This window comes from Photinus pyralis, unplaced genomic scaffold, assembly GCF_008802855.1.
Source record: "Photinus pyralis isolate 1611_PpyrPB1 unplaced genomic scaffold, Ppyr1.3 Ppyr1.4_LG5, whole genome shotgun sequence".
NCBI classification, from domain to species: Eukaryota; Metazoa; Arthropoda; class Insecta; order Coleoptera; family Lampyridae; genus Photinus; species Photinus pyralis.
In genome coordinates, this window is record NW_022170596.1 from 29,895,605 (window position 1) to 29,909,775 (window position 14,171).

Consider the following 14,171-nt stretch of genomic DNA (forward strand, 5'->3'; position numbering starts at 1 on the left):
AAGCTATCTTGTCTGACGTGACGTCCGCCACGACGCGCAATCATACGATTTAACGTCACGCGTCACGTGGCTGTGACACATAGCCACACACCTGCATAACCCCACGAGAAAATCAATAAAAATGTGTGAAAATTGAATGTGATTGTTGTAAATAAAGGATGCGAGAATATGTCCGTTATGTTTGTATAATTCGCGATGAGTTGTGAAGGTGACGTTTGCGCCACGTTTAACTTTATTGGCGACGGCGAGGGCGACCACGTTCAGCCAGTTCATTTCGCCTTCCGAGTCCTGACGTAGTGAGCTTTTGCAGAAGAATCGGGGCTCTATATTTTTGTATTTATGTTCCTCGCAGTATGTTAGGTAAGTACGGTCCTGTTTGTGTGTGTTTTTTGGGGGGTTAATTTTGAATCCTGCTGTGGTCTCACAAAAAAAGTGATTGGCTAACAATATTTTGAGGTTATGTGATTTTGGGGGTGCAAACATTTAAATGTCAACTAGACAGAAATTTACGTAATAATATTTACATTTCGATAAGAGTCCTTTCCGAAGATATTATCGCTTATCTGCATTTTAGATTTTCATACATCAGGTGGGACCGAAACTAATCCGTCAGTAATCATGTCACGGAAGCGTACCAGAAGCCGGTCCGAGGACAACATCTACGAAAGCCGTACGAAAATGCAGCCCATTATGGTATGTTACATTTTATTATTTGAAGAAATTGGGGTACTGAAAAGCGGCCGATATTAATTTATTCGGCCTTGAACTAATCTAGATAGTCTACCAATGATAAACTTCGCTTACCTTTTCGTCTATCTCAGGGGATACCACGCTTTACAGGTTTATTCATTGCTTATGTTAAATAAATTGGGGGCGCATTATATTACAAAGTGTTAATCGTGCCATATTGTGTTCTGACCATAGCAGTATAAGCCCAGCAGATTTAAGGTAATGTAGCACAATATTTGCTTGATCGTTTCTTTTAGTTTCGTTCTGTTCGCTTTAATTTCTTCTCTTTCTATACGTTCTGTTTGTGCTACTTTCGATGTGGAGTTCCGTGAACGAACTTTACCAAATTTCGTTGGCTTTGACCTCTACATCGGTTTAAACCGGTTTGCTTGTTATGCATGTCGCTAATCTCACTGTGCCAGTTTTTCCGAGCTTCTCGCTAATATGCCAACGAGGGGAATACCACTTAACTTACATATACTGGTACAAAGACTATGGACTGTACAAACAAAATTTATTATGGGTGAGTCAACGAAGGATTTGTCGAGTTATGCTTTTGTACGATAATATGGTAGGTAGCATAAAAATTTGCATATTTTTAAAAGTAGGGGGCTGAAAAGATAAATTTTTTTAAATGGGACGCCCTGTATATTGTAGTTTCATTAATAAGGTCCGATACCTACATATCTGCAATGGTTTTATTGGATTTCTATATACAATTTGGGAAATCAAGTTATCCATAAAATAAGAAAAACAAATAAAAATAAACAAAAACATTGGATTTAAAATAATTTTTTGTTTAAATAAGTTAATAGATCTGTGTTGTTTTGGGCGAGGCCAAGGGCTATCCAAATAAAGATTGTTTTTTTGTAGTTTATAAAATTTGTTTTTTCTTGCATTTAGCTCATAAATAATTATCAAGATAACGAAGAAACCGTTTGTTTTTTTAAAGAGATACTTTTTCAGTCCAACTTCTCCCCTACAACCTGGCACGATTAGATTTTAAGTGCAACGTTTTGGTTTTTTGAAACCATCATCACCTTCATTTTTTGAATACGAACATGCATTCTTTCTGAAAAAATCCATGTACGTAGAAGTTAGAAGAATGAAGGGTAGTATAATACATAATAATTAATATTTTTAATTTTTGGTGTGGCATAAGTGCTAATGGTTTTAAGCATACACCTCGTTTAAGAATATTTTGTTTTTTATTGTTTAGTTTTTTTTCCTTTAATAAGGTTAAGTGGAAGAGCAGACTGCAGTACTGAACTTTGCCTTTAATTTGGATGTAGTGGCATAAATGTTTCTTCTATTTTTTGAACAATAAAGGCAGTTTTATTATTTTTTCCTCACTTTTGTGGAGTTATATCAGTAGACGGGTGTTAACACCAGGTTATTATTATTATTATTATTAATAATAAAACGTGATGTTTAAAGATATTCCGGTTACACGGTCATCTTATCATTGATGCGTCCTCACGGCGATTTCTCAGGTTAATCTGAAAATGCAAAACAATGAAAGAGATTTCTGTTGGTCAATTTTTATTTTATTTTAATATTAAATTTTTCGAGAAATTTTTTTTTAATTTAATTTTTTTTTGTGTCCCTTTACACGGCCCATCCTATCGTCGGTGCGTCCCCGCGCCGTTAGGTTATGTTGAAATTGCAAAACAGCGCTTTTTTAACAATGATTTTTTTTGGTTATGGAATGTGACCATCGTCCCCTGTCCTTTTTTTTTGGAAATGGAATTAATTGGAATGGGTAGGATCTTCCTGCTCTTTTGGTTTTTTTTTAATGGAATTAATTGGAATGCGTGGGATTTTTGTCTCCTTGGATTTCTTTTTTTGAAACAGGATTAATTGGGATGATTTTTTGGATTTTTTTGAAATGGAATAACAATAGGCGTGCGGTAATTCGGCACACTTAGTAGTCCGACATTTGCTTTTGTTTCATAGCCACCTTATTTTTTGTGTAAATTTTGCTTTATTGTCAATTTTAGTATGGTAGCATTTAGTAATTATTGCGACACATGTATTTTGTTTATAATGACAAGCACTTTCGCAATACAAAATGAAGAATGCAGTTCTGTATAAAGTTGATCCAAAAACTAGATTTCTGGATACAACTGAAGGGGACATAATTAAAACAAAACATCAGCAAATTTTGTTTTTTTCCTGTTTTTACTTACAAATCAGCATTCGATTCGGTCTCCGCCTATACTTTGTATCTGTTATGGCTAGGGTTTAAGACACTGTCCAGTGTGGGACAGAGATGGAGCGATGAGTAAGACATGGCTACCTACTGCATAATGTTTAGTCACGAATTTAATACAAGTGGATAGCTTCAAAGAAGGAACAGAATTCAAAAACCAAAATTCTAAATTCTAGAGTTCAAATATTACATACAGCGAAATTTAAAATTCTATATTTAAACAAAAAGATAAGAAAGTTCCGGGACATGATAAGATAAATAATGTTATGCGAATTAAAACATAAGAACTACGAGGAAAGTCAATAATAAACAATTACCTCAGTGGCCGGAAAACTCTGTTAAAAAGTAAATTTCATGCATTCACAAGCAAATTAAGTGTTGTCCGCAAGGATCTTTGGGCCAACTATGCGGAATATAGTTCTTAATTCAAGAGAAATTCCAAAAAAAATATTTCTGAAAATTTTTTACAAAATTTGGATTTATGGTGCTATACAGGGTGTTAATACTAAGTCATTACAACTTTTCTTAGTTCCAATTTTTGATTTAGTGCCCTGGTTCGAAGTTATTGGCGTTCTTTTGTTTTCCGAAAAATCTAAACTCCCTTATGTTAAGGACTATTGAAAGAAAACAAAAATTTTTAGCTCTCTAAAACATTTGTATTTACAATTATTTTTTAAATAATAAAATAGCGATCGATCAAAAATTTCAAACAACCACCATCGATTTTTGAAAGTAAAACATTTATAAAATCCCTACCCTATACTACAACATTTGTCCTAAACATTTTTTTTTTCACCCTGTATAAGGATAAATTAGAAAAAAAATGGAAATGGGCACAAAACATTCACCAAAAATAAGAGTAAAAAATAAAAATCGTCAAGAATATAAAATTATGTGGATGTAACTTTCGCAGAAAAATTGGGATTAAATGGTCACAATTCGAAGTCAATTATTTAAATAAATATTTATCTGAGTATTTGCGCTTCGGAAAATATTAAATACTTGTAGTACGCAAAATGCTCTTGTTCATATTAAATGGTGACTATTTCACTATCAAAAATTATTATATACAGGGTGTCCAAAGAAATAAAACTATTTGGGGTCTGCATTTTTACACTATGTATCTTCTCAAATATTTGACGGATATTTACAAAACCATGAAAATACATTTTACTGATGCGCAAAAAAAAATTACCCTCATTTGATGGCTATTTTAACAAAAAAAAGATTCTGAAAATCTATAGACACCTTGCCAAGTGATATGCCAGCCTACTGAACGCAATACTTGGTCAAGTGGTCGAATTGAGCCAAATATGATTTATTTTTTTTTCAAAACTTGAATATACGGGGTGTGTCTAAAAGAAGGTCGAATATTTTAGCTGGCTATAGTACTCTTGAAAAGAAACAAAAAATCCGCAAATTAAATGTTTCAGAGCTAGAGTTGATTTTGTAGCTTCATTTAAATATTTTTGTATTCGAACGAATAGAGCTCTCGCCACAAATTTGAACAAACTGTACTGACGTTTGACAGTAGGGATTGTTAAAACCGCAACTATGTAAAAGACAACACTGACTGTACAAGTGGTTTCCCCCTCGTTTACCAAATACGAATTTGTTATTCTTCCTTTTACGTTTCAGTCTGTCTATCAACAAGCGCCGTTCAGCGACGAACCGGAGGCGATTAAGTTGCTAAACGCCTGCAACTACAAACTTAAAATAACAAAAGAGATCGCGGTGAGCGGCAGAGCTCCGCGCGCTGTACGCATCTATGCGGACGGCGCCTACGATCTATTTCACGAGGGCCACGCCAAACAACTGCAGCAGGCCAAGAATCTGTGCCCAAATGCGTACTTGATAGTCGGAGGTAAGGGGAACATAGCGAGGCAAAGAATTTTACCGCACTATAGCACTGCCAGTTGACCAGGTTATTTGAAATTTTCTAATTGAAACTAATTTAGTGATGCATGGGGTAATTAGCACCAATTAACATATCTGTCAATGTGACACATTTATCTGTCCCATTAGAACTAAGGGATAATTAGTATGAATTAATTAATCATTTTATTACAATTGATAAATGGAACGTGACTATTAGGGTTAATTAATTTTTTACAGAACTCTGATGGATAATTTATAATTAACAAATTGGTATATCATATAATTCCAAATTTTAGTCGGTGCATTAATTAATTAACTTGAACAATAATTCAATTGATTAGTTACAATGATGGTATAGCAAACAAATCGTTTTTGTGAGGGGCGAGGAAGGGAAATTTCAGGTCATTTCCGATTTTTCAGACGTGGAGCAGAAGAAAAAGGGTTTAAGAAGATTAGGCGGTTAGGAAATAATACACTCTTCGGAGATCGGCATAGTATTTAATTTGAATATTGTTGCTTTGGCTTCTGTATTTTTATTATCGTTCGTGTGCGAAGAAAAAATTGATATTGTCAATTGGTGTAGTGCCGGTAACAGTTTTAAGGATTAAAATATAATTAATATGATAGCCAGATCTTCATTTGTTTTAAGAAGTTATTTTGGTTGCATAAAATTAGGTGCCCTTCAGAAGAAATGTAATTTAAAAGTAGGTATAGGGAAATGCACATAAATCCCTATGTCTACTTCTTAATTAATATCACGTTTTAATATTGTAGCATACGCAACACGTCATACGTGTATTGTGTATTGCCTACTTTTAATTTGAATTTTCGATGCAACATGGCGGCTGAGCTATTATTGTCGCCACTGTCTCTCTAGAGTCACTGTAGCATGAACTGTCTCTCATTAGATAATTAATATGATGCGTCAATTAGTGCTAATTGGCAAGGCAGATATTTCTAATTGACCGTCAAATTGTCAATTAGCCATAATTGGGTTATTTAATATTTTTTTAAATAAAAAAGCTACACTATATTGAATTGAAATTGTTTTTTTTTAAATTAAGTTTTTCTTCTGTGATTTTCAGTGTATCTCTGCTATAAGTGATGATAGAAAATTCTCTGCTGGTATGAACACATAAGTAACAAACCGTTAACATTTTGTTTTCAGTTTGCAGCGATGACATGCTACACAAGCTGAAAGGGCTAACCGTTCTCAACGAAAATGAAAGGTACGAAGCGGTGCGCCACTGTCGATACGTCGACGAGGTCGTCAGAGACGCCCCCTGGGTGGTCACGGACGACTTCTTAGAGGCGCACAAGATCGATTTCGTCGCGCACGACGATTTGCCGTACGCGTGCGGCGACACCTCCGACATCTACGCGACCTTAAAGGCGAAAGGCATGTTTCTGGCGACGAACCGAACTGAAGGCGTTTCCACGTCGGAGATCGTCGCGCGTATAGTTCGCGATTACGACGAGTACGCGCGGCGCAATCTCGAGCGCGGTTACTCGGCGAAGGATTTAAATATCTCCTACCTGAAGGAGAAGCGAATTCGATTCAAACGAAAAATGCACGAACTGAGAGACAAGGGGAAGAACGTCATCGGCAGCATCGGCGAGAGGACGGACGATATGATCTCGAAATGGGAAGAAAAATCCAAGGATTTCGTCGAAAGCTTCCTCGGGCGGTTCGGCAAAGAGAAATTGACGAATATTTGGAAGGAGTCGAAGAATAAAATTTTAAACGCATTCAGTCCGCCCGGATCGCCGGGGAATAGCACGGATAGTTCTGTTAATGGCGATATTTCAGAAGATGAAGAGTATAAAGTTGCTCCGAAGGCGAAACGAGCACGAATTTATTCTTAACTACATTTAATTATGCGTTGTTAATGAACGTTAATAAATAGCGCTGAAGGTTAGGGTTTCAGTTCCATACTTCTTAATTGGAGAATTTATCAGGCGTCTGGCAGTGTTGCCATATTTATGAGAATTTAGCGTACTGAATAAAGTCTAAAGATGTGAGGGAGTTTTGTTTGCTGTTCATGAACCCGCCCCCTTTGCATTTGGTAGCCAGAAGAGACCTTGCACAATTTTCAGGTATATTTTCGACTGTCCGTCGGTGAAACTATGTTTGAAATTTTTGTTTCTGTTATTATTTACATATCCTTTTAAATGCAATTGTTTTATTTTGTATTTCCCTTGTAAATCTCCCCTTAATCCTTTGTAAATTACATGCGAACATGTTGTTTAATAATTTGTCACCTCTAAAAAGAGAATAAGGGGTAGTGTACCTGTACACCTCTTAATTGAACACCCCCTGGTACAGCTGCCTTAGCAAACTGTAATAAAATGTGATGTTTTCATGTTTAACATACCTTAACTGCCTGTCATCAGTGTGTTTTTTTAAAATTCCGGAATGTGACATTCCAGAATTACATTGGAATCGCCGTTAGTAATTTTTTTATTATGGAATGTGACTTTTTTAAAATTATTCCGGAATGTTGCTTTTTTATCATTCCGGAATTACATTGGAATCGCCTTTTTTAATTTTTTTATTACGTGACGCAGCTTTTTTTTAAAAATTCCGGAATTTTTAATTTTTTTTGATTCCGGAATGTGGCTTTTTATCATTCCGGAATTACAATGGAATCGCCTTTTTATTTATTTATTTATTTTGCCTTTATTTTTGAGTGGGCGGGGTTTCAGCCAAGGCTGCTCTACCAACCCAACCCACTATACATTTACAAATATCCATGCCCGAACCCGGATTCGAACCAGGGACCCTAGCACCACAGTCCAGTTTCAACTGAACTGCGCCACACGAGCCGGCCTTTTTCATTTTGTTATTACGGAATGTGGCTTTTTAAAAAATTATTCCGGAATGTTGCTTTTTTGTCATTCCGGAATTACATTGGAATCGCCTTTTTTAATTTTTTTGTTACGTACCGCAGCTTTTTTAAAAATTCGGGAGTTGGAATCGCTTTTTTAAATTTTTTTTTGACTCCGGAATGTGGCTTTTTATCATTCTGGAATTACAATGGAATCACCTTTTTAATTTTTTGTATTACGGAGTGTGGCTTTTTTTAAATCATTCTGGAATTATATCGGAATCGCTTTTTTCATAAATTTTTTTAACTTTCGGAGTGCATCCGAATGTGGCTTTTTTTAGAATCATTTCGAAATCACATCGGAATCGCCTTTTTTAATTTTTTATTACGTAACGCAGCTTTTTTAAAAATTCGGGAAATGGAATCGTTTTTTTTAATTTTTTTTTATTCCGGCATGTGGCTTTTTATCATTCCGGAATTACAATGGAATCGTCTTTTTAATTTTTTGTATTACGGAGTGTGGCTTTTTTTAAATCACTTTGGAATTATATCGGAATCGCTTTTTTTCATAAATTTTTTTAACTTTCAGAGTGCATCGGAATGTGACTTTTTTTTAAATCATTCCGAAATCGCATCGTGATAGCGTTTTTTAGTTAATTTATATTTTATTCCGGAATGTGGCTTTTTTAAATCATTTCGGAATTACATTGGAGTCGAAATGTTTTTGCCAAAATCCGGAATACTTTTTTTCATCTGAATGCTCTTTTGTTTTTTTTTCACTGGAATGTTTTTTATATATTTTTTGATTCTGGAACACATCGGAATGTTTTTTTAAAATTCCGGAATGTGGCTTTTTTGCCATTCCGGAGTTACATTAGAATTTTAATTTTTTTAAATTCCGGATTGTGGATTTTTTAAAAATCTCCGGAATTACATTGGAATCGCCTTTTTTAATTTTAATTTTTTAAATTCCGGAATGCAGAGGAATGTGGCCGTTTTAAATCATTCCGGAGTGCATCAAAATGTGACTATTTTATAATCATTCCGAAATTACATTGGAATCGCGTTTTTTAATTAATTTATGGCTTGAATTTTTGAATTATTCTGGAATGTGGCTTTTTAAATAATCATTCTGGAATTATATTGAAATTGCCTTTTTTAATTTTAAATTCTTTTTTCTTACGAAATGCATCTGAATGTCGATTTTTTAACATCATTCTGGAATGACATCGGAACTTGATTTGTATTTTATTCCTGAATGCATCGGAATGTGACTTTTTAATCTTTCCGGAATTACATTGGAATCGCCTTTTTTAATTTTAATTTTTTTAATTCCGGATGTCATCGGAATGTGGCCGTTTTAAATCATTCCGGAGTGCATCAAAATGTGACTATTTTATAAACATTCCGAAATTACATTGTAATCGCGTTTTTTATAATTAATTTATGGCTTGAATTTTTGGATTATTCTGGAATGTGGCTTTTTTCAAAATCATTCTGGAATTAACATTGAAATTGCCTTTTTTATTTTTAAATTCTTTTTTCTTGCGGAATGCATCTGAATGTGGATTTTTTAACATCATTCTGGAATTACATCGGAATCGCGTTTTTTTAATTTAATTTGTATTTTATTCCGGAATGCATAGGAATGTGACTTTTTACTCATTCCGGAATTCCATCGGAATCGCGGTTTTTTACTTAGTTTGTATTTTATTCCGGAATGCATCGGAATGTAGCTTTTTAATCTTTCCGGAATTACATCAGACTCGAACATAGATTATAGGGGTCCTGTTTGCTGAGAAAAATACTCAATTTTGGGACTTTCGGAATGTAATTCCCAAATAAAACATTTTGAATTCTTGCATTTTTTAGCGTCACCCATGGAAGCGAAACTTTGTTGAAATCCATCTGAGCGCACTATAACACCCGAAGGGAGGGTCTTAGCTTTTTGAAACTTGTTCTTTTGGGTCCCTAATCCTATTGGAGTTGGGGTCAAAAAGTGAACATATGACACACAGTGGGTATATGTTTTTGATGTACTTTTGAAACTGTAATATTTCTTGTTTGCAAAATTGCGCACAATTTTTTTGTTATAAATAATTTTGTGGTCCAATAACGATTAATTGACGGATGTTTGATAAATGTTATGTAGGTATAAATTCAATTATTCGTGGAATTGCGGTAGGTATCCAATTGTGGCCTCTAATAGGAAACAAATTACAGTATAATGTCAATTAGCTTGGCCTATTTTATGACGCATTACATTTTTGCGATCTAGTAATAAAATAAATTTGCCTAATGATGAGACACTTTTGGATTTACCCAAAAAATTACGGTTAATTGGGGGACCAATTGTTCCTTTGGGATTTGCGACGAAAATTATTAAAACGTGTCACAAAACAATGCGTTTAATGCTGTGATATGGCGACCTTCATTTAATAATTGGCAGGTTTATTGATTTCCGTCATTGATAGTTGAGATTGAATTTAGTTTTAGTGTGACTATGTAAATGCATTGTTTAAGTGTAAATGGAAATTCACGTGAGTGACATAGTGAAGGATCTTCAGGTGCGTCAATCCGCTAATTTTATGCGCATAATAAAAAAAGAAATTTCGTACGTGGGCATCAAGCCCAAAAATTTGATAGGAAACCATCCCTACTGGGAATAGTAGTAAATTTTCGTGATGGGTGTACCACAAAGGTCAAATTTAGGACCTCTGCTATTGCCCTGAAATTATGTCAAGCTAATCCTCTAGTTTTCTGAAGTGGCCCTATTATCTCTGTTGTTTCCTTATGTCGTTCCAGAGTTTTCTCTTGTGTAACAAATACCGCGGTGGAATTGCGGAGATCCGCTCGAGAGAGGAGGGAGCGGCGGGAAGAAGATTTCTGCTACGACGACGAGTGATGAAGGATTATTCGTTCTTGCGACTCAGTGGAATGTTTTGCTATTATTCTTATCCTAAAAAATGTAGTTTGTTTTGTGGTCTCAGTAAAGAAGTATTTGATTCCTAAATGAATTACAAGAGAACCCGGTAACCCCCCTTATAAATTGGCGCCCAAAACTTGTGGCTTGTACCCAATAGGAATCAAAAAGTGGTTTTGTGTTATCGTGTAATATTGTGCAATCGTGCAAAGACAACGAAAAATAAGTTACACGTGCAGTGTCGACACATTTTTCGTCAATCAACGTTTACAAAACTTTATACGATTAAGGCATATCAAGTGAATCCGAAGAACTGGACATCGCTAGGTAACCCAATCGCACAAAAGTTTTCATTTTCCATTTACTCGGTGAGTTATTTTAAGTTAACAAACTTCCACCCTGTCTTCGACGAATAGATCGCCTTATTTGTTAAGAAACTCGAGGAGAAACATGCCTGGAAATGATGTTAATGACCCTAATGAAAGCGCTGCAGCTGCAAGAGGTACGGTAACGCTAACCGCGGACCAATTTCAACAATTGCTTGCGCAAATAGGAAATGTTAATGTTCGGGAAGGTAATTTCACCACGTGTACGGCGCGTTTTAATGGCGCCAAAGGAAGTGACGTCTCCGCGTTTATCGACTCGGTAAAGACATTTAAGGACTGTTCAAAGGTATCTGATGCTAACGCGCTTCGCGGTCTTTCTATGCTACTAGAAGGGTTTGCTGCAACGTGGTGGCAAGGCGTTAAAGATTCTGTAAAGGATTGGGAAATCGCTATTGGGCTCCTAAAAACTACGTTTGGACCAAAGAAACCTGCGTATAAAGTTTATCGCGAGCTTTTTTCCAAAGAACAAGATTTTAAAACTTTATCGGACGTTTTTATTTGTCAGTGTCGCGTCATTCTGTCTCATTTACCCTCCGGTACCCTCAGCGAAGAAGTGCAGATAGATATGATATACGGTTTGTTGTCTCGCCGCATTCGCGAAAAGGTCTCGCGCGAAAAGGTGACGACGTTTAATGATTTACTTCGCGAGTGTCGTTCCGCTGAAGAGACTTTTGTGGACCAATACGATAATAAACTGAATACTGATAACGGAAAGCGCGAAAAGTGTACTTTTTGTAAATATTCCGGCCATACGAAAGAGGAATGCCGGAAATATGCAGCGCAAAAGACAAATAATAACAAAGGGGAAAATAAACAAAGTGATTCCCGCGGTGATTCCACCTCGTCTACTAGCAAAGAAGCTACCTCTAGCTCCTCAACGGTACAGAAGGGCAACACTGGGAGGGTTTCGAGTTCTGGATCGACCGTTTCTTGCTTTGGTTGCGGCAAATCCGGATATATACGCTCAAATTGTCCCTCGTGCTCAAATACTGCAGCTTCTCTGGATTTTTGCTCTTTAGACAATAGTGAACCCAAAATAAATCCCAAACCGCGCCCGTTGTTCACGATTAGCATAAGTGGGTTGAAGGGAACTGGACTAATAGACACTGCTGCCAAACAAAGTGTTGCCAGCAAATCACTCTGCGACGCGTTAATGTCAAAAGGGGTAGAGTTTTCCGCCGCCCCTGTAACAATAAAATTAGCGGACGGTACGTTCAAAGAACTTCAAACTCGTGTTACTAAGGTCAACGTACTCCTACAGGATCGTAGCATTCCGACCACTTTCATTGAGTTACCGGAAGCAGACAAAACACTGCTGGGAATTGATTTCTTGGCCAGCGCCAATGTCGCTTTGGACATAGGCCAGCGAGTTTGGTACTTCACCGATCAACCGGATAAGACATTCCTGCTAGACTTTGAAGCTACTACGACTGTCATTGAAATGTCAACAATAGAATTTCTAAGAGACGATGAAGGCACCATGCTTACCAGTGAGCAGCGAGAATCATTGTCAAAATTAATTGGAGAACATCAGGATGTTTTCTCTCTAGGGGGAGAGCCGACTCCATATGCTGAACACAGGATTGAGACTGGCAATGCAGCTCCAGCATCGTTACCAGCATACCGGATGACGCAAGCAAACAGAGAGAAGCTAAAGACCGAACTGGACCGACTACTGGACTCCAAGGTAATTGAAGAATGCGAGTCGCCATGGAGTGCTCCCGTGGTTCTCGTTCCGAAGAAAGATGGTGGAACAAGGCTGTGTGTAGATTACCGTGTCCTAAACTCCAAAACCGTCACAGATTCGTACCCATTGCCAAGAATGGACGATTTACTCCATATGACCAAGCAGACGTACTACATGTCTACACTGGATTTACGTGCAGGCTATCATCAAGTGAAAGTGTTCGAGCCACATCGTGACAAAACCGCGTTCGTGACCCCTTTCGGGACTTTTCGCTACTTGACAATGCCGTTTGGCCTAAAAAATGCTCCCGCGACGTTCCAAAGACTTATAGACCGGTTCCGAAATGGACTCCCGAATGTCCTAGTGCTCGCCTATTTGGACGATTTGATAGTTCTGTCGGAAACTTTTTCTGAACATTTGACTGATTTGAAAATTGTGCTCAATCGTCTTAAAATGTACCAGTTGCGCGTTAATCGGGACAAATGCCTATTCGCTAGTGCGCAGGTAAAATACCTCGGGCACGTTTTAACTCGAGAGGGTATACAAGTCGACCCTGGAAAAACTGCAGCCATTAGTGACAGATTACCGCCAGCTAACGTTAAACAGGTACAATCTTTTCTCCAGACCTGCAGTTGGTATCGTAGGTTTATCGATAAGTTTGCGGAGGTAGCTCGACCGCTATCCAACTTGTTGAAAAAGAGAAGCTCATGGACCTGGGGACCGGATCAGCAAGCATCTTTTGAAGCGCTGAAAACGGCTCTTATTACGGCTCCTGTGCTACGACAAAATGATGGTACCAAACCATATAGGCTGCGAACTGATGCGTCATCTTATGCTCTCGGCGCAGTATTGCTGCAGGGTGAAGGAGACGAAGAACATCCTGTTGAATATGCGAGTAGACTATTGACGCAAGCAGAGAAAAATTACTCGACCGTGGAAAGAGAGGCTCTTGCGGTGGTATGGAGTCTGGGAAAGTTTAGAGGCTACCTAGATAATTCGTCAGTCATTGTCATTACTGATCATCAGCCTTTAAAATGGCTTATGAGCCTTAAAACGCCAACAGGTAGATTAGCCCGTTGGGCGTTAACCATACAGGGATATAACCTAAAATTTGAATACAGTCCAGGACGACAAAATGTGGTCGCTGATATGTTATCCAGACCGAATTGCAATCACAAAGAAGCGAACGAATGTGAAATCTGTACTGTCGAGGTAGATCTACCCCATCGATCAGCAACTGATTTGAGACTAGAACAACAGAAAGATCCCGAACTCAAGAGAATTATGGATAGCTTCGAGGATTCTAAGAACGACGACTATAGCGTATGGACAGCTCGTGGCTACATAATGACCCAGGGTGTTTTATACCGATATAGTGATCTTACCGATGCGGACGAAGCTCAACTCGTAGTACCCAGTCATGAGAGAGAGCAAGTACTAATGGAGTTGCATGATTCACCTACAGCGGGCCACTATGGAATTGATCGCACCTTGCAAAAAGTTGCTAGATTATATTATTTTACGGGAA

At 37.2% G+C, this 14,171-nt stretch overlaps 1 protein-coding gene across 1 annotated transcript; it reads left to right on the top strand.

The window, feature by feature from the left end:
• Nucleotides 1-6,845, top strand: LOC116171029 (choline-phosphate cytidylyltransferase B-like). The gene is made up of 4 exons (XM_031487668.1): nt 1-360; nt 575-693; nt 4,580-4,805; nt 5,988-6,845. The coding sequence occupies exons 1-4, from the start codon at nt 354-356 to the stop codon at nt 6,683-6,685; spliced, it is 1,050 nt and encodes a 349-aa protein (XP_031343528.1). The 5' UTR covers nt 1-353; the 3' UTR covers nt 6,686-6,845.
• Nucleotides 6,846-14,171: the final 7,326 nt, after the last annotated feature.

Excerpts from the sequence above, each read along its gene's own strand:
- LOC116171029 (XM_031487668.1), top strand. Across the intron at positions 694-4,579 it reads CGAAAATGCAGCCCATTATG|TCTGTCTATCAACAAGCGCC; the intron begins GTATGTTACATT and ends TTTACGTTTCAG. Across the intron at positions 4,806-5,987 it reads TGCGTACTTGATAGTCGGAG|TTTGCAGCGATGACATGCTA; the intron begins GTAAGGGGAACA and ends TTTTGTTTTCAG.